This window comes from Hippoglossus stenolepis, chromosome 12, assembly GCF_022539355.2.
Source record: "Hippoglossus stenolepis isolate QCI-W04-F060 chromosome 12, HSTE1.2, whole genome shotgun sequence".
Taxonomy (NCBI): domain Eukaryota; kingdom Metazoa; phylum Chordata; class Actinopteri; order Pleuronectiformes; family Pleuronectidae; genus Hippoglossus; species Hippoglossus stenolepis.
This window is the reverse complement of record NC_061494.1, coordinates 19010675-19032709: the sequence shown is the minus strand read 5'-3', so window position 1 is coordinate 19032709 and position 22035 is coordinate 19010675. Positions and strand designations below refer to the sequence as shown.

The 22035-nt window shown below is 42.0% G+C and overlaps 1 protein-coding gene across 1 annotated transcript in view; it reads right to left on the bottom strand.

Annotated features, from left to right (window-relative positions):
* Positions 1–22035, bottom strand: part of arid5b (AT-rich interaction domain 5B) — a 78935-nt gene that overhangs the window by 28513 nt on the left and 28387 nt on the right. The window contains exon 4 of the mRNA XM_035171952.2: positions 14117–14347. Coding sequence (XP_035027843.2) covers positions 14117–14347 — 231 coding nt within the window. The remainder of the gene's footprint in view (positions 1–14116; positions 14348–22035) is intronic.

The following is a 22035-nucleotide window of genomic DNA, read 5'->3' as shown; positions in this document are numbered from 1 at the left end:
GGATCCCAGAGGTTGAAGCCACTTCAACTATTTCTGCTCATTGAGCGAATATTTCTGGCCACGTTTTAGGAAAAAAAAAAGTTTCTGTGTCCATGTCTGAGCCGATGCTTCTATATCCATACTGGTATGTGTCTGTCAGTGTCGGTTTTAATCCCCGTCCATGCTAACACTCCTGAAAACGCATGTCACATGACCACTCACGTACATGGGGCACGCACTTGCAGGTTTAAACAGGATTTGGATTCTTCCGTAAGGGGGTCACGTGATAGAAGCCTGACGAACCTACATCTCAGCTCGTGGTTGTGAGTGTCTATGTCATCGTAAACGCAGCCTGGGAGTTTTCAAACTAAAACTGAGCACGAGAGCATATTCACGAGACCTTTTTCTCTCTTATCAGCGTCCTCTCCCTGTCCAGCTGGAGCAGAAAGGAGTTCATTGCGTTGACCTGTTTCCAGTCAACGCAACTCGAGAGCGTTTATCACGCAGAGCAGCGGAGCCTCCTAAGGCTTTTCAAATAACCTTCGATTTTACATAAACATTAGTTTTCACCGCCTAAGTAGATTCTGAGGCAGGTTAGCAAGCAAAGTGAAATCAGGAAGCTTATGTCTTGTGTTTACTTTGGAAGGGACTCGGAGACCAGGACGCAGTGTTCTCCGGTGATATGCCAGAGTCACGATATAGTTACGGTGGTGGCTAATGTGAAAGAGAATAAGTTGAAAAACTGTTTTTCTTCCTTTACACATCATCCTTTCATGTTTTTTTTAACTCCACAAAAGAGGTTATGTTTTCACCCCCTGTCTATTTGTCCTTTTTGGTTGGTTGGTTTGTTTGTGAACAGGATTACGCAAAAACAACTAAACAGATTAGCACTAAAGTTTGGTGGAGGGATGTGATCGGGGTCAGAGAAGGTCCGAATCAGGACGTGGATTCAGGATTTGTTTTTTAACAATATTCCCAGGGAATAATTCATGGGTCTTGATGTGGGGAAAATAAATCAGGCATATTTAGGGACTGACATCGATGAGTGTGTGAAATTCGGTGCAGCTCTACTCAGTGACTTTCTAGTTTTAATTTGTGGTTTAATTTGATGTATTATTTTGCATTTAGGCCACATTTGTGATTATCGAGCAGCTCACAGGGTTTGTCTTGTTCGTATCTGGGTTATTTTAAATGTGTGGAAATTTATAGCTTTTTTTCCCCTCTCTGGTCAAACTGTCACTGACTTCCCTGTGCCGCCGTGGCATCTGAAACGGGAACTAGTCTGTCGGTGTTCGATATGTAAAACAGTGAGTATATGAGGCGCTCCCCTGCGCTCCATCATTTTGTTGCTGACGGTAGCCACCGCTGAATTCCACGTCCTGATACCAGGCATTTTTGATGTGCTCATAATTCTCACTGTGTCACATCTGACAGCAGAGTTATTCCTCTGCTCCTGCGCTCCAGGCACGTTTCTGCACAGGAGTCATCTGAGACACACTGGCCGTACAGGAAAGAAAAAAAATAATTAATGAACAATGATACTTCAAGCATCTCTCATCGCTGCAATCATCAGAAATTACACAACGCACCCACGGAGTGAGACAGAGTGTGTAGGCGGACAGAGTGCATTGTTTTTATTAATCATCAAAACCTCCGTAGGTTGATAGATGATACAAGTGTTAATTAATTTCTCATAATTATACAGCGAGAGATCATCATTGATAAACTGCAAAAACATTTCACAGCTGAAAGTAAAGATACACAGATTTTTATTAGATCAGTCTCAGGGGGATTTGACATCAATAAAAACGGAAAAATATTTCCATGGCTGGTGTCATTTTCATGCCTGTTTTGAATGCAACGGGAATATAAGAAGATATTTGTATTCCTCCGTGGCGCAGAGCTATTCTGAATTTAATGAGAAACACGTATAGCTCCACAATAGATACCCAGTTACTGTTAATACAAACAACCACATTCTGCCAGGCCAACAACCAAAGACCACCGAAGGAGAGAAGGAGGTAGTAACAGAACGTCTGTGAACAGGGGAGTTTGTCTGGAGACAGCACATGTATCAGGAAGTCCTGTCCTGACGACTGCCACACTGAACATCACTGTAATACAAGGCTATTAGAGCATGAGCCTGAATAAAAGGCAGGGATTAGTCCGGCTTGTAACTAAAAGGGGCTCGAACAACACACAGTCCCCCTGAGGTGCAGCCGCCTCATCCATCGGTCCTCAACAGCTTCGTGTAAACACGTCTCTCTAACCACACGACACCTTGACTTCCCTCTGATTCAAGGGTCACACCAGATTAACACATATATATATTTATTTATTTGCTTTTCATTTCTTGAACAAAGTTTCTCAAAATTTGTTCAGGACTAAAGACATTTTCCCAAATAAAAAATAAAAAGTCTACGTGATCTTCGTTTTACAGAATATCTCCGTACAGGCGACCACACAAAAAAAGACAACAAACGCTCATGCCGGGTCAGTAGGTGGCGATAAAGTCAACATCAACTATCCGTCCAACACACAAGAAGAAAAACTGCGCTCCAAGTAAAATTGGACGAGGCAGACATCTATGAATGTCGGTAATATGGTGCAAAAAAAATAATATTGACTAGCGCAGCAGGTTTTCACTGGACTTACTTTCTACTAGAGACATTATATGACATTTTGTAATATTAGATGCACATATCCTGCGTCCAAACCTGTTCTCTATCTATTAAACACTTCGGTGTGAATGTACAAATATAGTAAAACTGCAGAAGACAGGAATCCACGTGAGGGTTTCTGGTCTGGGGGAGATTCTCCCCACATCACCTCTCCTCGTCGCGACAGCTCTAACACCCCATTTCCCAAACCCATCATTTCCCATACAAATACTGCTGCATTATATCGACTGCAGTCTGTTTTTATTTTCCTCAAAAGACGATTCCCCCTCAGCTGGCTGACTGACAGCTGTGTGTGCATGCATCATTATCTCCTTCACAGAGCCTGTCTGTTGCTGTAGCCTGTGGCAGACCTCAATCACACACTATTAGAAATGACTTCAGTTTCCGTGGAGTGCAGCACGTTCTAAGATACTGCAGGTGCGCCACGCATCATATTAACCAATGGGGATGGGGGCGAACTAGTCCTCCTGCCAATCTCGGAACCACGGACATGTTAGATCAAGCTGTCGGGGCTAACGAGTTCATTTGATTTGATTTAACTTCAGAGGCCAAGACGTGATGAGTGAGACAGTGTTGCTGATAATGTCCCTGTTCCTTGAAGCGCCTACTGCGGCTAATATGAATGTAAATAGAAAAATATAAAAAAAGATCTGATCCTCCACATTCTGAGAAACAAATTAGCACATTTTTTATAATTAGAGAAAAAACAGGAGTCGTGATATGTTGGCGTTGAAACCTTGAGAGGGATATTAAGCATCTCAACCATGTACTTGAACTAAGTGGAGGTTTAAAGTGCTTGTTGGGTCTGAAATCTCAGGTAATAAGATCCAGGACGGTGCGCAGTAGATAAACACTGTTTATAGATTGATGTCCTCCTCTATAGCCTCTGTGAATACGACAAGATTGCTTCCAATTGCATCCAAATATGAGCTTTTTGCATGCAAACACATTGCATAATAAAACGCTGCATGCACAGATATGGAATAAAGAGCGATTTTATGAGACAGCCCGCCACCGTGGCCATTATCTGCTGTTTATATTCTAATAGGTGACTATGCTGTCAGAAGAGAAATGCTGCCTCTTTGTGATAATCCTGACAATTCGTATGAAAACATTTGAATCCGGCAGCGGTGGGAGAAAATACATCAACTCAAAGTGAAATCAATTCTCCCTCCGCCTCTTTTTGACTTTCTCCCACTCCTCGGCTTCTCCTGTCTGTTTCTCTTTCCTTTCTGTAATAACTATGTGAACAGCAGTAAATGTAATTACAAAGGGGTGGGAGGGGTGTGTGTGTGTGTGTGTGTGTGTGTGTGTGTGTGTGTGTGTGTGTGTGTGTGTGTGTGTGTGTGTGTGTGTGTGTGTGTGCATGGGGGGGGGGTATGATTGCTATCCATGCACAACAAAACGCAACATTAAAAAGCTATTATCAGAAAAGGGAACATTTTGTCAAATATATGACGGAGGCCAGCTCGCGCCATATGTTTGTGGAGACGGGGACAACAAGTCAGGTAGTAATTATCAATCATCATCAGGGGAACCTGTCAAAACGCTAGGCTGGGCACGCTCTGACTGGCGTTGCCATGGAGACAAGCCCACATCCCAGCAAGCGTGTGTTTACCAGGACATTAAAAATACTCGCTCATATTTTTATCTCACACTTACAAAATCGTGTAAATCGTTCTTTTAGCTTCTTTAAGCCAGGAGCGTTTTTTCTAAAATGTGCGCGTGTGTGTGTGTGTGTGTGTGTGTGTGTGTGTGTGTGTGTGTGTGTGTGTTATAGTCCTCCTGCCAAGCCATACTAGGGAAAGAGATTTTTTCAGGCATAGAACTGAGGATAATTCTGGTTGAGGTTATGGTTTGGGTTTCACACTGATTTCCTCTGCCTTCAGGATCGAGCACGTCAGGGGTTACAATTTACATATGTAAATGGAATATTATCACCGCAGCAATATTAAGATAAATGTGTTTCACTGAGTGTCTGTGTGCACATACGTGATGTACTTGCCAGTAATGAGCTCATTTCTGTGACCATACTGTTGCTGTACACAGACTCTCCATTCAGACTGTCACTGTTAATACTCCTCAGCCCAGGAAACAGGACGTTCTCCCAAACCATCAAGACTTTGTCAGCTTCAATTTAACACGTGCATTTGTCCTTTTATGCAAAGCCTTCTATAGTCCCCCCCCCCTCTCAGATCCACCACATGCCTATAAATTCACATTTTAGTTTTAACTTTAAAGGCTATTTAAACTACAGGCGTGTTCAACCAGAGCTCAGTGGATTTCTCTCCTCTCGTAATTACACATGAGCGACGTTTCTGGAACCTTTTACAAAACGCTTCTAACGACAGCAGCTCGTTCAGATGACAATCAATTACCAAGTGACCTCAATCCATTGCCCTTCCAGGAATCAGGATTATTTTCACTTAAAAACAGCCTCTGAAAATTAAACACACAAGCAAGTAAACATGAAAGCAATTTAGGGAGAAACTGATGTAAGTGCGGTATGAATTTTTCTGCTTTATTATGGCAGTCATTTGGAAAGAAAAAAAGGGTAGTGTTCTTAATTCATTATTTGTGCGCCGTTGTGCATGCTCCCCCTGGGGAGAAGCAACATTACTCTTTCATCAGATCAAATGAAGCGGAGCCGTGCCGTTCCAGGAAGAGCCAATTAAACTGTTCAAAGAAGTTTATTATTGCGACGGATTATGAAATCGTTTTCATCGGATTCATCGGGGTGTGTGTTTCGACAGTGGTGTGAATGTGTGTACTTCACCACTGCGCCAACTCATAAAGGCTGTCGACTCCGGCTCCCCATTTGCAAAGTAAATAGGAAATTATGGTACGCCGTCACACTGTGCCGTGTTTTACAAGACAAATTTCACAAACTTAATTTATAGTCAAAATAAGCCGTGATTATAGGAAGCAAATCATCGCCTTTTTAAAGTTGTTTTCTTCGCTCGTTCCTTTCCTTCCCTCGCAGTCTTTGTTCTGTCCACCTCATGTGATCGCCTCATGATGGTAGCGTCGCCGGTTAAGTACTTATTAACACACATCACATTCGAGACATGGCTGGGTTTAATCTTAACCCAGATCCACTGACTGACACACACACTGAGGAATGCGGCGACCTCTGACCCCTGAGGGCTTAATGACTTCACCCACTATCCAGCTCAACACACATACATGGTGTAATTGTACAATAAAAAAAGAGGAACACTCGGTGTTGAGCCAATGAGGCAAAATATGTTTATACTTTTCCGTGTAATTAATCTGCAATAACTCGCAGCTGTCGGGAGAAAACAAATACGCTGCTGCACAACAAAAGCTGTAAATATCTGACAAGTGAACATGTCACTTCAGTTGTTTTGCCTGTAGCCAAGTGTTTGCAAGTGGTATTTTCTTCCGTGGCCATTGTTCCGGGAGAGAGGAAATTAAAAAATAAATCCCATTTTCCAAAGAAATGTAGAGAGCACGCAGGGGGACTGTCCCAATTACGTACACACCCTGTTGTTCCGAGAGTGCCGAATGTAAAACAGAGTCAAAGTTATATAATGTGGAGGATTTCATTTAACAGAAAACACACACAAAAAAAAAAAAAATAACAGCATAACCTTCAAACACTTCCACATCATTGATACTGACAGACTGCAGCAACAACTCAGCAGGACCGCGGCTTTAAAAAATACAGTATTTCAATTTGGCTTGTGGAGGGAGAGAGAGAGAGAGAGAGAGAGAGAGAGAGAGAGAGAGAGAGAGAGAGAGAGAGACTGAGAGAGGAGAGAGAGAGAGGTGGAGGGAGGGAGGGAGGGGATGGGGGAGAGAGGGAGAGATGAAAGGGAGCAGTGGATAAGCTTCAAGGCTTATCCTATTCATTACTGCAGGAGAAGAAAAAAAATCACAGCATCGTCCTATAAATAAATGAATGCCAGGATAAACACGAGGCCCATACATCAATAAAACATATGTATTCTAATAGATCACGCTCTAGTTACACTTGATGGGATTGAGTCGGCCAATGAGCCCAATCACAGGGACTTTATCATTCTGAAAAGCTGCACGCCGCTAAGCCGCGCTGATTATAAATAATCATCATTCCCATAACAAAATAGGCCAATGGATACTTTTATCTTTCAGCTCTTGTTTATTTTTCCTTGTTTTTATGCTAATTTACTGTATTTTTGGAGCCGATTCCACATTAAAAAAAAATCGAATGATTTCCAGAAGCACAACAGGCTCCGTCTCCTGTTCTTTAGAAGTTAATGCAAACTCCCCCAACAAAGAAGAGAGTTACACTTGTTTCCAGGGGCAGATCCAGGGGTGGGGCCAGGGGGGCACTGGCCCACACTGAAAAGGCCCTAGAAGTGGCCCTGTCCTGTCACTCATCTTTTTTTATTTTTAATAAACTTGTCACTCACTAACAATACTTATAATAAATATGACAATTTGTTAATTGTTCGTAAATTTTTATTTTCCAAACTTGTTTTTGGGATGCTGTGTGGCTGTGCTCAAAGCTTTCGAGCCAACAGTCAACTGGGAACGGATGTGAGACATATAAAATTGCCCCCTCTGTGATTTAGAGGAATTCTAAACTCTAATGTTTCCAAAGAAATATCAGCGTCATATTTAGCTGGGAAAAAACTGAGACATCAATCAAAGTCATCACGTTCAGCGTAATCCTCACTTTGTTTCTGTCAGACATCAGCGGCGCAACAACCAGTTTTGACGTCACTTAAGCTACAAAAGCTCTTTTCAGAGACAACAGCCGGCAACGAGCCTGAACCTGCACACATGAGAAAGATGTCTGACATTTAACGCAGCCGCTACAAGGCTGCATTCATGAGCCTGTTCCTCCGCCAGCCTCGCCGGCACAGACAGACTTTGTAAACAGCATCTACAGTTACACTGATGAGTCAGACGTGTTCACTCCAGGTTGCAACATGCTGTTCTGTAATTTTTATCAGGGACATTCAGGAGTTGTAACACAACTCACATCTGGGATTCTGTGAAAATATGACTCACGTACAGATACAAAGCTCCAGTGTCTTTATTATCTGGGTTTTAGTGGTCCTTCCACATTCAGTGAGAGTGTTCCTGGAATAAACACCTTATGAATGAGGTCAATTCAGTCTGGTCAGCGAGTTTTAAATTACTGCTCCAGATAAAAAAAAAACCTTATTATTATCTTATTATCTCCGAGCCTCAAGATAACCTGTCAAACTAATTGTTACTGTCAAAACGCAGTAGTTAATCACTCACTTCGCAGGACAAGTTTAGGACATGCAGGAGAAATATTTGTTCCTCTGTGTGCTATTTGACTGAACCTAATATACGTCATATCAGTCATTTACACTTCAACGCCTTTGTCAAAGTTAATATCCTGTGGTACCTTCACAGGCAGGAGCCAGAAAGCTGTCTGTGGTGGTGTGTTCAAGGACACTCCAATGTTTACTGTTTGAAAGTCTGCAGACGCAGAGAAACGTGGCATTCAAGAGCTGCATTATGTTAAACAGGACAATGCAACTTTGCCTTTGATGTAGTTGATTGTATGGATAGATTTAACGAGGATAAGTACCAAACTAAATCTGGACAGAGGTTTCACAGCTATATGAAGTATTTTCATACTTATTGTAGCAATATTCATTGTAAAATATTGAAAGGTTGGATTTTCAGCAGAAAATGAAAGTAAAAAAAGCAACGTTCTGCAATTTACATGATCATATCAATCTATTTATGTCCTTTTGTACCAAATTAATAGGAGAACAACATTTAAATGCTGCATAAATACCTTCTCAGTTTAATTAATACAATAACCCTACCTAAATTCACATGTTTACTTTATGAGAGATAAAGTATTTATGTAAATCATCATTAAAAAAGAGCACCATCTGTTACTGCTGCATATTTAATATTTAATTGATGTTCAACCCATGGACTTTTAAGGAGATTGTTTTTTTGTTTGTTTTTTAAACACGTAAACATGCAGAGGAGGATGCAATATATGTTTTCTGAGCTTTGCAGAGTAACTGTCTTTTCTCTCAGGATGCAGCCACATCCTCCGGTGGGTCAGGAGGCCTGTATGTAACCTGAGAGGTGAAACTCAGGCCAAGAGAAAGTGAGAAAGTGACTCACTATCAGCCCGTCGCTCTGAGCACATGGTTATAATAATTGAAGGGGACTAAGTTTGAGTGTATCAACGTTTTTTTTGATTAATTCCTCTCTTATCTGATCTGGATGTAGCGAGCTGGACTGTCAGAGGACACTGCTCAGTGGAAATTATACAGGATTTGCTTTAAATAAGACAAAAAGTCACTGATATGATTCTATTAACTGAAGGAAGAGCATATCTGGGAATGTCTTCCTCTGGTTTTGTTTTCTGAGGGAAACTTCGCACTAAGATCCACTTACAGTCCCCTTAGGAAACCACATTTAAATTCAATAGATCCGGATTTTTATTTGGATATGCACTAAATCTCACACGCTCACACCTTATCTCACAATTTTAAAGTGAAAGAAAAACATTTGCTGATCCGGGCCAAAATCTATAGGGATCTTTGTTGGGTCACGTCCCACCTTTGCACAAAATTTCATGGAAATTGGTCATGTAGTTTCTTGCGGAAATCCTGCAAACTAACAAACAATCCTTGTCGGAGGCAATAACGGGTCCGGACCTCTGATAAGCTTCCCGCCAAACCACAGATGCTTTGTTTTATCTCTCCGCTGTGTTTGCTAAAAACTGATAATATGTGCAAAGTTGGTGTATTGCTGATGACATAATAGCAAACAGGAAGTCAGGCTAATGCGGCTGAAGTCAGTGGAAAAGAGCACGTTTAGTTAAAACAGCCCCGATGTGTTAATTCTGCCTGTGCATAACCAGGTAGAGCAGTAAATCACCGTGTGCTCAGGCGAGTCGTCGAGCAGAGCACGTTGAGTTATACGACGTATAAAAGCATATAGTGTAAAATATGCTTCCTTCACTTCTTGTAAAAAGCATCATCTTACCCACATGTAAGGACATGAAAGTGAACCATAAGTGGATTTTCACCAGATGTTCGCTATATTGTTTTATAGCGTCCACGTCCTGCTTATGAAATCTGACTATACAGCTCCAGCATGTGCTCTTTTCTCCTCTAAATTCCTGCTCTATGGCCCCTGTATACCGTGACATATGGACGATGAAAAATTCATGGGCTGGCGGTTAACACAAATCTGCAGAGGAGACGGGAAAACATGAGCTTAGCAAGCAATTCGCCTATTACATTAACAGACGGGCCTGTCATGGGATGATATTGGCGTATGCATATTTCATCTAATCTGATTTCATGTTTAAAGAGCGAGCGAGAAAGTGGTTCAAGTTGTGGAAACAATGACATCATGCCGCGTGCTCGTTTGGTGACCCAGCCCAATCAAGCGAGCGGGGCCGAGTGTTTTCAAAGATATTATCTCACAGTGCAGGGGTTGGATTTTTAGCATGTTTACTGCTTTTTGAATCCTTCCGTCCTCGCTTCTTCTCTTGCACAGTTTTCAGTGTCAGAGGAGAAGTGAGTGACCAGACAGTTAACTCAGACCCTCGTAAATACACACGAGGCACGACCGAATTTCAAAAACAGACGGTAAAGTTCTGTTTATGATCAGCGCATCTGGACGACGTTAATATATTGAAGCAATAAATTTTTTTTTATGCTCATCCCACCCTGGAGGATTATGCCGGATTGCACTGAAAATGTTTCTTTTTAATAAATATCAAACCAGCTCCGAGTGAGAGATATTTCAAACAACGCACACTGAGCCGAGCAAAGACATGTACTGTATAGTTTTCTGTGCCAAGGAGAGGGACCTGGGGAATATAGGACAAATGAGAAAGAGCAGGAGGAGGGGGGGGAGCTCTTCTCAACTGCTTTGCCTCAAACATGATTGCCTCACTAACTTTCAAAAATACTGTTGATTTAAGCAATGTGCACACAAGGGGTGTTGGGTTTCCGAGGGGCTGGCGGCGGGGAGGGGAGAGGAAGGTCAGCAGTTTGGGAGCGTAGCTTCAGAATTAGAGAAATAGGGGAAAAATGTTGCTCATAATATTTTCCTTAACAGACGCCCCAAACGAGGAGCTGTCAGGGCGCTCGGCAGCTACGCGACGCACACACACACACACACACACACATCTTGTTTAAATATATCATACGCGGCACCTCTGCGACGCGCTTGCACATGTTTATGTTTTTGCTTTTTAGCGCGTACGGTACCGCTGCCAAATGAATGCGAGTAACACTCCGCAGACAGTTATGGCGGCTAATAACAAAACCTTGAACCTTGTCGTCTGTCATTCAGCGCCTCAGAGGCCTGGCCCACTCAAACTATTTCTGGCTTTTCCTCGCAGCAGAGGATCCTCGGTAATGCCAATATTATTATAGTACAGCTGAGTATGTAACACCTTCTTTACACTATGGGTTATATAAGAGCTTGTTTTACATTTAGCATATCACACAATACCTCAATAATATTTAGTCTTTTTTAACCAGCGAGGTTTTTCCACACGCAACTTTTATTTCCCTTTTTCTGAGGCAATATTACGTTCCTCCTGGCAAAGGAATCAAATTGGGGACACAAAGTAGCACGGGTATAATCAATCCACGCTGGCGGAGAATGCACGATAATTATAAACAAAAACTGTGTCATTCTCCGCGAGCGAAGCAGCTGCAGGGGTGACAGGCGGTGCCGAACATGAATATGGATCACAGGACTAAAAGATCTGGTGACTGACGCAACTGCAGTTTTGCTCGAGCTGGTTCAAAGGCCGGGATGCCAGCCAGTGACGTGGACGAATTTAAAACGAAAAAGAGAAGAAAAGAAACCCACAGATATAGATAGATCGGGGATAGATAAAGTGCCGTCTCCGGCAACTGCCACTGTTGTCCCAGGAACGACCTTACATCATCGAGTAAAGTCAGAGCAAACACCGAGGACATCAGTCATTATGTAAACAGGAGGAGCAGCCGGAGCACGTCGGCGTTTCATTACTCACCTCCAAACACACGGAGGAATCTGAAGGAGACATTTGCATTTTGGGTCTTTTTTCCCATGCTCAAATTTAAAAGCCTCATTCTGCTTAATGTGTAGATGATGCACATACATTTACTGGATTTCACCATCGCACTGCTCCGACAGCCGTGCTCAAACTCCGCGATAGCACTTTTTTTTTAACTGATCCCTCTCGTCTTCTCTACCCCCCGAGGTAGCTTGACACACTTTCGTGAATTAGCCTCGACAAGACGGACAGCTATTAGAGCTGCCACGGCAGATTTGGCTGAATCCGAAAGGTCAGAATTAGCATTGAGGGGAAACACAGAAGTCGTCCTAAAACCTTCCCCAGATACATTTCTTACTTTTTGATATTTCACAGATGCCCAGTATTACTTCTTAAAAGTCCCCAGTGATATTTATCCTAATAAAAGGTGGATTTAATATGGCGTAAACAACGAGAACTTTACACGGCAGCTGTTTCTACATGAATATGTGCAAACATCCATCTATGTGTTTGTGCCCGAACGTAAGACGCCCTTGAGGCCTTGGTTCACTTGGCAGAATGATGGAAATTACTTAGCTCTGCTGTTTTGAAACAAATCACAAACAAGTCTCCTAGCAGCAATTCAAGCAGAAATAAAAACCTGCTTGGAACCTAGTAAACCTTCATGTGAATAACATTAGAAATCTGCCTTAGTAAAAAAAAAAAAAGCAGAACTCCCTTAGGCCCTGAAAATAAACCTTTAGCTTAAATGTGGCTCACAGAGGAATGGCTTTATTGAGCCAATTGAATGAGCAACAGCAGCCACAGGATGTTAGCGTTACTATTCATAACTTATTTTCCTATGCCTAAAACCATTCTCCCTTCTGGTCTCACCTTTGCTGCTCTCTAAAAATGCAATTACCTACTGGTAAATTTACAGGAAAAGAAAAACAATGACTCCTGACTAGAGGAGCCGTTACTGCAAATGTCAAATTGATGCTGCACGAGGGCCCCGGCAAGATCTGCCGAGCCGCCGACCAGAGGAAATATAAAGAGAGATGAGTCACGTTAGTCCTTTGTCTTAGCCCGGCGCGGGGTTAATAAAATGTGTGGACTCATGAGTGGCAGGGAAAGCGCAGTGGATGGCAGATAGACGTGTTCCAGCAGAATTCTTCAGTGGAACAACAGAGGTGTGACGGGCGAGCGTGTTTAAATGACGCTCATCCGTGTTCCTAAATGAAAAACATATTGAAATCATGATGACTCTTTAAAATCGATCAAAACATCACATGGATTTAGTCGAGTTGAGCCATGACAAGTCTAAATGGACAAATAAAGAGGAATTACAACATTAAAAAAAAAGTGCGAGAGCAGAAATGAGACCACAGCGTAAAACACTAATGATCTCGACACAAATCCAAATTACTAACAACTATTGTAAATACTCACTGTTTTGACTGTCCCTTTGTTTTTGTATTCCTTTTGTTCAAAGCCAAAACAAGTCAGGCGGAGAAAAGCCTCCTGGTCTGTGCATTGTTCCGAAGAAAAATGAAGGATTTTGTGAGAGAATGAGAAAAAAAACTACCATTTAGAAAGAGAGAAATCAAAAATAAAATGATGCAGCAGAACAAGAGACCTTTTTTCCATGCATCATTCTTCCTGCTGCCGCCTATATTTTACCCACAATGCAACTTGACCACTGACAACTTCAACGCCTCAAGCACAACTGTAAGACTCACGTATGCATCGGACATGGCGACTGTCAAGTGTTAAAGGTTCACTGTGTAAGATTTAGTGACACCTAGTGGTGACGTTGCATGCTGCAGCTGAATACCCCCCCCACTTCCAAACATGAAAGAAAACTCCAAAGGCCACAGTGATCTGCTGAGGTCACTTCTTGATAACTCTCCACGTCCCTGATCTCAATCTCATTTTCAGAATTGGGGTCTTTATACAACACAATATTTTATACACAAAGTATTACTAGTCGCCGAGAACTGTAAACAGACTTTGATGTGAAAAACCAAAGCTCTGATAAAATTAAAACCCCCTCTGGATTATCTGAGAAATTTGTCCCAAACCTTTGCACAGAGCTGTTTTTCTCAGGAACCGCTGTGGTTTTGCAGATGCAGAATTTCACAGGACAGCAGCTGTATTTGGTTTTGGATACAGAAGTTCCCTTCTATTTTCCCTTTGATGGTTTTCATTTTGATATGCTGACCTTAAGCGAATCAAGACTTTAATTGGACTCGAGTGGACTTTCTGGAATTTCACACAATGGAACCACATTTCTTGGCCCTTAGAAATTAAACACTGTCCATTTTTCCACTAAAAAGCAACTTGAACAAAAGGTCGGGGGAACCAAAATGACATAATTGTAAGTTGGCATTTCCACCGAGCCTCTAAGATAAATTATTTAAAAGGGTAAAATCAAATCTCCAGTCGCTGCACTCACCAAACTCGTCACAGATGCTCTCGTTCTGCAGCAGGGCGGGGTGCTCAAAGGTGTCCCGGCAGTACAGGATCCTCGTGCTCCCGCCCAACGCAGCGATGCCGCCCAGCGCCAGCACCGTGTGGTCGATGAGCAGAGAGGACGGCTGCTGGCTGAGCCGCGCCAATACCGAGCGGTAGCGGCAATACTGGGGATAGCTGAGGACCAACACCTTCCGTCCGTCCTCCTCCTGGCCTGGAGGAAAAGAAACAGACACAACAGTTAGAAGGTCCACAGAGATTAAAAACATGGTTTGATTCAAAATTCAACAGCCAACATTTGTTTCTCAACGGCTCCTGTAAGATTTGTGGAGAAGGGCTGCAGTAAATTTCACAGTGACACTTTCACTCTTTCAATTTCTGCTCGGATTTTATTTCTTTATTCGCGCTCAGAGATCAAGCTTTGGCTGCTTTTATATTCTGGCTCATCCGCTGCCAGTGTGCTGTGAATACGATCCTTTTACTCCACTGACCTTAAATTGTACGGTTTCCCGTTCTGTTTGATGAGATATTACACTCTAACACTGTTCCTTCTGTAACTTCTGATGGGCACTAAATAAATGGTGAATCCACCCATTATCTATACCGCTTAGACACGCCAGCGTATCACAGGACCGACGTATTGAGTCAAACAACCTTTCACACCCACAATCAAACCTACAGTCAATTGATAGTCTCCAATGAACCTAACCTGAATCAAACTGTGGGAGTCAGCTGCAGGAAACCCACAAAGACACTGGGGAGACAATGCAAACACAGAACAGCCAAGGCCAGGTTGGGATTCGAACCGTGCCACCTCTAGAAGTGAGACAACCACTGCACCTCCATGCCACCCATAAACAGCAAATATGTGTGATTAAAAAAACTTTATGTAAGCGTTACTAAAAAATGTATTTTCATTATTTCCTGGCAAGCAAATATGTTCTATTGTCTGGTTGCAGACAAACAACAGCCTGACTTTTGAATCATTCCCTCTCATATGAAACTCATACTTTATTCTCTTGGATTCATATCTCAACGACCTCGCCACGTGTCTCAGGAAACGCATCACATGCAGGAAGCAACGTGTTCCGATGCTTCTGTTTCACCGCTTCACACATAAATATCTCACGCTCTTTCCTTCACCTGACTCACTGAGCACTTTCCACTGGACACACACACACACACACACACACACACACTTAATGTTGTCGGGCTGCATGTTTACATGACATGCTTCTCCATTAGTGTGACAAGAGGAACGACAAGAAGAAACTATGTGATTCCAATTTCGCTTGACAGCTTTTTTTTTTGTTGCAGCAATTCAGACAATGCAAGTGTGATGAGTTCCTGATGGCTGCCCTTGTCACCCTGTACAAACCATGTACATGTATGAAGCTACAGTCAAATGTAGAATAACTTTTGAGACAGAAAGCAAAGTAGTAATCTGACACTGCTGCCTAATGACCTAGCTCTGTTTTACTCCCATCAGAGTCAGATTTCATCATCACGTCAGTGTTGTTATTGTTGTCGTCTGACATAAGAGGGTAATTACATATTCCTCCGACAAGTCAGTGAGTTTGATTGATGCGTTTTCACCTGTGACAGTTAACTGGCGACCGGATCGTTCCCTTTGTTTGGCGAAGCTCAGAACAGGATGTACCGACTGAGCCGAAACAATAAACTGCCACAAAAGCCGGGAGGAGCCGCTGGTAGACAAATCAAACTGTTTATGGGCTCTTATACGGAGGCTGTGTGTGAGAGATGGTACAGTATGGAAGTGCTTCGAGACGAATGTCAGGTTCTTGTGAAACGTTTGATGGGAGTGTTTTGGGAGCAGTTTTGCCAGTATGTAGTCGTAAAGCAGAGTATTGGATAAATACAAGTTTTGATTTCTACTGATGTTTGCTGCACGGAGGATGAGTGTCGGGGGATCAGCACAGTTTTTACTGTTCATCCTGAGAGGAACATTAACATCTGCACCAGATCTCACAGCAATCCATCAAATCCTTCTTGAGATATTTCAGTCCGGGGCCAGAGCGGAGGTCTGACTGACAGACTGCCATCCCCGGGTAATAAAACACCATAAACTCACTGCTGAACGGTTACAAGAGTGAGTTTAACTTGAAAAAAAAAACAGCCACATAAAGTCTTGAAAAAATACAATTCTTATAGTATCAGAGGCAAAAGAAGTCACAGAAATGTGCAGGTCGCTGTTCAGCCTTTAAAACCTATAAGACACGTGTATAGGGTTTCACCTGATAAGCAAAGTTCTCCTTTGTATGTGTATAAATACTATCTGTTCATGACTTTTCAATAATTTGCATAAAACCTTCCATTTACCGCACAAACTGAACCAGTAGATTTGACATTTTATTAAACGTGATGCAGTGAAAACCTGTTCTCTCAGTACATTGTCTTCCGTATGGGGAGTTTATGCAAATACAGCCGAGGGAACTAAAGCTTTCATAACCTGCAACTAATCATTCCTTTCTTTATCAATTAGTCTCTTCAATTATTTTCTCTATCAATTGATTAATTGTTTGTCCATAAAATATCAGACAATTAAAAAAAAAACGCCACAATTATTATTTCCAAAAGCCAAAGTTAGATATTTTTTAAAAACGTCTTGTTTTGTCATATCACCAGACGAAAAAGTTTTCAGATTCTTATCATTAAAAAATGAGAAGTTGAACCATGTTTATTTGAGTCATTGTTTCAGCTCCGCAGTCATATGACAGAATGCTGAACGTGGTCCAGTGCTCCCTGAAGGAAACCTGAGACTGTGATCATAACTTATTTCTTATCTTATGATTGCATGATAAGAAAATGACACATGATCTCAGCAGTTAATACAGCACAGGTCACCAGTGTGAACTGAAATCACACACAAACGCACACACACACACGCAAACACACACACACACACACACACACACACACACACACACACACACACACACACACACACACACACACACACACACACACACACAGTCCATGTGCCTTGAAACTCTGGTCAATGTCACATTTTGTATTGAGACTTAAAGGCTGTTGTTTGAAACACTAATATTTTTCTAGCTTACAAAGCCGACTACACGGTCCGACAGTTGATGAAGCGGAGTCAGGCAGTTCGAAACATGATTTTTACATGAATTATTCACCGGCCTGTCTGCTTTTATAAAGCTCTCCGTGCTGCTGACTTTAATATTTCACTAACTAGTGAGCATCATCTGAAGAGTCAATTTGAACAGGTCTATTTTTAAAAATGCATTTGTGCCATTTGCATTTTTGGGGGGTTTTATCTCATCAAGCTGCCGAGTGATACGATTCGCTGGAGAGTGCAGCACAACCAGAGCAGGAAGGACAGCACTCGTGACATATTTACTGCAGCTGCATTCCCGACAATCAGCGTAATTAGTTCCACTGTACTCCAATACGACGACCACTTCAAAAGAAATTATTCGAGCCATTCAGAGAGACATGCACACGCACATGCACACACACACACACACACACACACACACACACACACACACACACACAGCGTATGGGGAGGTAGGTGCCACAAAGCCCACAGATGTATAAACACACTTTTCCTTGCGTACATGCACGTTCACTGCAGACACACACACTACACACACACACACGCACACACATCCATCAAATATCGCAGGAGTTGCAGTATGAAATTACAGCTCAGAGGTGGAGCAGGCTTTGTTTCCAAATGTCAGGGATTTTATTGTAAGCGGTCACCGTCAGACCTGCTCCTTCTCCCGAGGATCCTCACAACATTTCACTTGATTAGATTCAATTTGGAGCGCGAGCTGCAGGGCATTAATAATGGTACAAAGGCGCCATGTCTGACTGAGTGTGTGAGTGTGTGTGTGTGTGGTTGTGTGTGTGTGTGTGTGTGTGTGCGCGTAAGTGCCTGTGCATGTAATGTACCACTTTAACACTTTAAGAATTCCTTTTGTTCTTAAAGCCCGACCTTTCCAAATAAAGGACGCCCTTATCTTTACGTAAGCTTTCTAATTGGTTTGGGCTGTGGCTGCGTCGCTGGAGAGCTGGAAGACATTATGCAATTTGTTTCTCTTCCCCCCCCCCCTCTCTCTCTCTCTGGATCTGTTTGTCCCTCTGTCTGTCCGTCCTCCTCCCGGTGCTGTAGCGTGTTGATCAAACAGCTGTGGTGCGGCAGATTATTTTCAGAACACGCTGTAAAGCTCCTGACCTCATAAACAACAATAGTGTCAGGGTCATAACTGCTCTCCAGGACAGCTGACTTTACAACCGCTCAGTCAGCGTGCCACTCGATGAATTCTACTACAGCGCGACAGTAAAGTGATGAAGTTAAGTGGCAAATATATGTATCACAGCCCATTTCATGATCTGCACACATGTGGAAGAAGCCAGGACAAGTGAAGTCCAGGTAATGTGTAAAGTTAAAGTGCCTCTTCACACATGAACTTCTGTTTACACGGTTTGTACTAGTTGCACAATGACTTCTGCGGCACTGGAGGAGATCTCAAAAGTCTGAAAAATAGTGACCCCTGCACGGTACGAATGTATATCTGAAAGCTTGTGTTACAAACTGAGGGGGGGGGGGCTGTGGATTATAAAAGACACGGAGGTTTACGAGCCAAGAGACGCTATCGACTTGCCTTACGTAGGATCCAGTGTTTTTGGAGCTTGACTCATCCGAGGGATTAAAATTAGAATATTTTGGCCTCCTGCTTCAAATATGTTCACTCTTTTCTTTGTCTCGAGTCCCTCAGCTTTCTATGAACTCAATAAACTGCAGGAGTTGCCCCCTCTTCGTTTGTGTTGTGCAGCATTAATAACCTCCGCGATATGCATTTGTATGTTTGTTTGTTAACAGGATTACACAAAAAGTACAGGACGGATTAGCATGAAACTCAGTGGACAGGTGTGGTGTGGGACAGGGAAGAAGTCATTTCATTTTGGTGCAGATCAGGATCAGGAAGTGGATCAAATTTCTTTAACATTACATGACCGGTTTTCCACCTTTATGTGAATTTGTATTTTAAACAAATCAGGCGTGTGTAGACTGCTAATATCGTACAAGATCTGGATAATGACTCAGTTTTTGTGAATAAGTATTTCTAGGGAGTTGATCTGTATTCAGTTACTGTTTCATGAAAAAATAAATCACTATCTAACCAGCTATTTCTGAGAATGGATATTTTGCCAATGTTTTATGTAGTTTGCAGAAAATCTTCAGTGTGCATGGTATCTGGTTCAATACATGCATATGCAACGTGGGGGATTGGCCAATCAGCCTTGAGTGCCCTTTACAAATATTTGTAGTTTACAAAGAGGTTACCGGGAAGGAGGAAATAGGATTAGATAACAGGAAATGATTAGAGGAATAAACAAGGAGAACAATATGTGCTCTAAAGGTCAAATGTCAGCTGTGAATTAAAAGCAAAGACTGAGGCATAGTTCAGGAGCCAAATATAGAAATTATAATTCACAGATTTATGTTTTGTTCCTGTCAAAGAGACGAGTAAAAACAACCTGATCGGTTTTCTTATTGTTTTTATGTGTAACTGTAATTGTTGTTGTTGTTGTTGTCATTAGCGGTATTAGCCAGTTAGCAGCTGTCAGAACTGACAATCCTGTAAAAAAAACTGGAACTGTGTCATGCAGAGGAAACTGATTGGAGTCATTTTAAAATCAATGTTAACATGCTGTTAGTTGAAAGAAGCAAACACAGGGGTGATATTAGCATAACTCTATAGTCTCACTCCTGGCAGCAGAACTTCAAGCTGCAGACGCTTCACGCTCGACAGAGTCGCTCTAGTAAAAAAGTGCATTACAATGATGCAGCCGGGATGTGACAAAGCCGCGGATGAGGTTCACTGTGACCTGAGACGACAGGATGGGACCGATCTTTGTTCCACGTCTCCGAGATTAAAAGGAGCTCCACAGAAGCAGATTTCAAAAAATGCAAACTGGAATCTTTTGTGATTTTTTGCATTTTCAAAAACACAGGAACTGGATATACTGGAGCTTAAATGACTGAGCTGTGTGTGCAACAGCATCAGGATCAATGATTAAAATGTATGTTTCGCGTGAGTCAGCCCCCTGATGTCGGTGAGACAATTATATAAAATGGACGGTCTGTTAAAACCATTTGAACCTTAAAAATAACATCAGTCGGGAAGCACAACATCACTGAGAGACTCTCTTTCTTTCTTTCTGTCGTTCTCTTTCTTATTCAGAGAATCATATTAGTGTTCCGGGCGCTGTTTTGACCAAAGGTGGCTTTAAAGAAACTGCACAATGAATCAATACAGTGTGTGTTAGTGCCGTGGTTTCTTGGGATTGGGCTTTTGCTGTGAATCATGACCCAGGGGATCCGGTGCCACACAAATGAAAGAGGAGAGGAACTCAAAGAAAAAGCCATGTCGGTAGATTTTCTCAAGACAAAAGGCACACAAACACCTGTCACTGAGCAATATTATTCTCCCAGCGCCTCGTTTAATCAAACACTTTTACAAGCGGGGACGGGGAGCAGAGCAGAAACCGTGAACAAAATGAATAGTTACAGTGCAGGGCTTTTGTTTTTATACGTATTGATTTGAAGATATAAAATAAAACAACTGTAAAAAAAAAAAAAGGAGAGAAAGATAAAGTCAAATCCTGGTGTTAGCAGAGGTTCATACCACTGGTTTAGATTTGACTGGTTTCCTGGCTCCCAGACAATCCCTGCTTTCTATTCAGAGCCGTGTGACTTTCAAGTCGCTAATAAAACGTTTGCTGGTGTGTAAAGGAAAAACAAGGAAATGTGACAGTTCCCTGCCAAACAGCAACTTTATCTCGAAGCCAGAGTCGTATCAGCCGTTTCACAACATCTGTGTCTGCTTCCTGTCCGTCTTCCAAAAATATGTGATTCCTCTCAAAAAACGACTCGAGAATTTAATCCTTTTAGCAGCTGACTTTTCTCTCTGTCCTGGAAATCTCGGACATCGGATTTCCCTCAAATCACACCACTGCATTTTGAAAACATACGAATCATTTGAAGATGTGTGGCAGTAATGTCACTGTGCTGACAAGAAATGAAACTATTAGTGGATGAATCACTTATTCAGCTGGCAAACACTGAAATGTCAGCACTTGTGTTGTGAGTTGTTGTTGTTGTTGTAAAGTTCCCAGCGTCTCTAATGTGAGGATTTGCTGCTTTTATTGTGAGCGGATATCTCAAATATCTTCACATGTTGTGCAAATAAAACACTGAAGGACATTTTGAACTTTATTGTATAATTTCACGCAGCTGTGAAATGAGGATTCAATGGATCGATAAGATCAAATCGACAGAATGATGCCGAGTCTGAGATACAGGCTCAAAAACTGCTGCTGTAACACAGTCAGTTTCCCCGTAGTGAGACTTAAAAAGGATCTTATCTTATTTAATCTTATTTTACCGTATCTTCGTCTCAGTGGCTTTCAATCTGAGTCGGGTTGGAGGCCTTGAATTGATCTGCTATTAATATTTTAATTCTCAAATATTTACGATGTTTAATTTATTGCTTTTTGTATTTTTCATTTAGTCTCTGTTCATACATATTTCTATATTATCGTACTTTCTTTTACCTTTCGTCAACTTTGGTTGTTTTAAACATGCCATGTACAATAAATAAACTTTAACTTGATTAATAATGAGAACAACAATTTAGTTTTTGAGTGAAACCGTCTGAAAAGAGGTTTTTCCACGTAAAACTCGACAGTGTCGCATGTTTGTGATTCAAGGTTCATGAGCTCAAGTCCTTTAAAAACATATTAAATGGGGAAATAATGCACTAGTGTAAAAGTGCAGGCGACTGGTAAAGTCATCAGCTGCAGTAACTGTCATGAGACCCTCTGCACAGTAAAGAAATACAG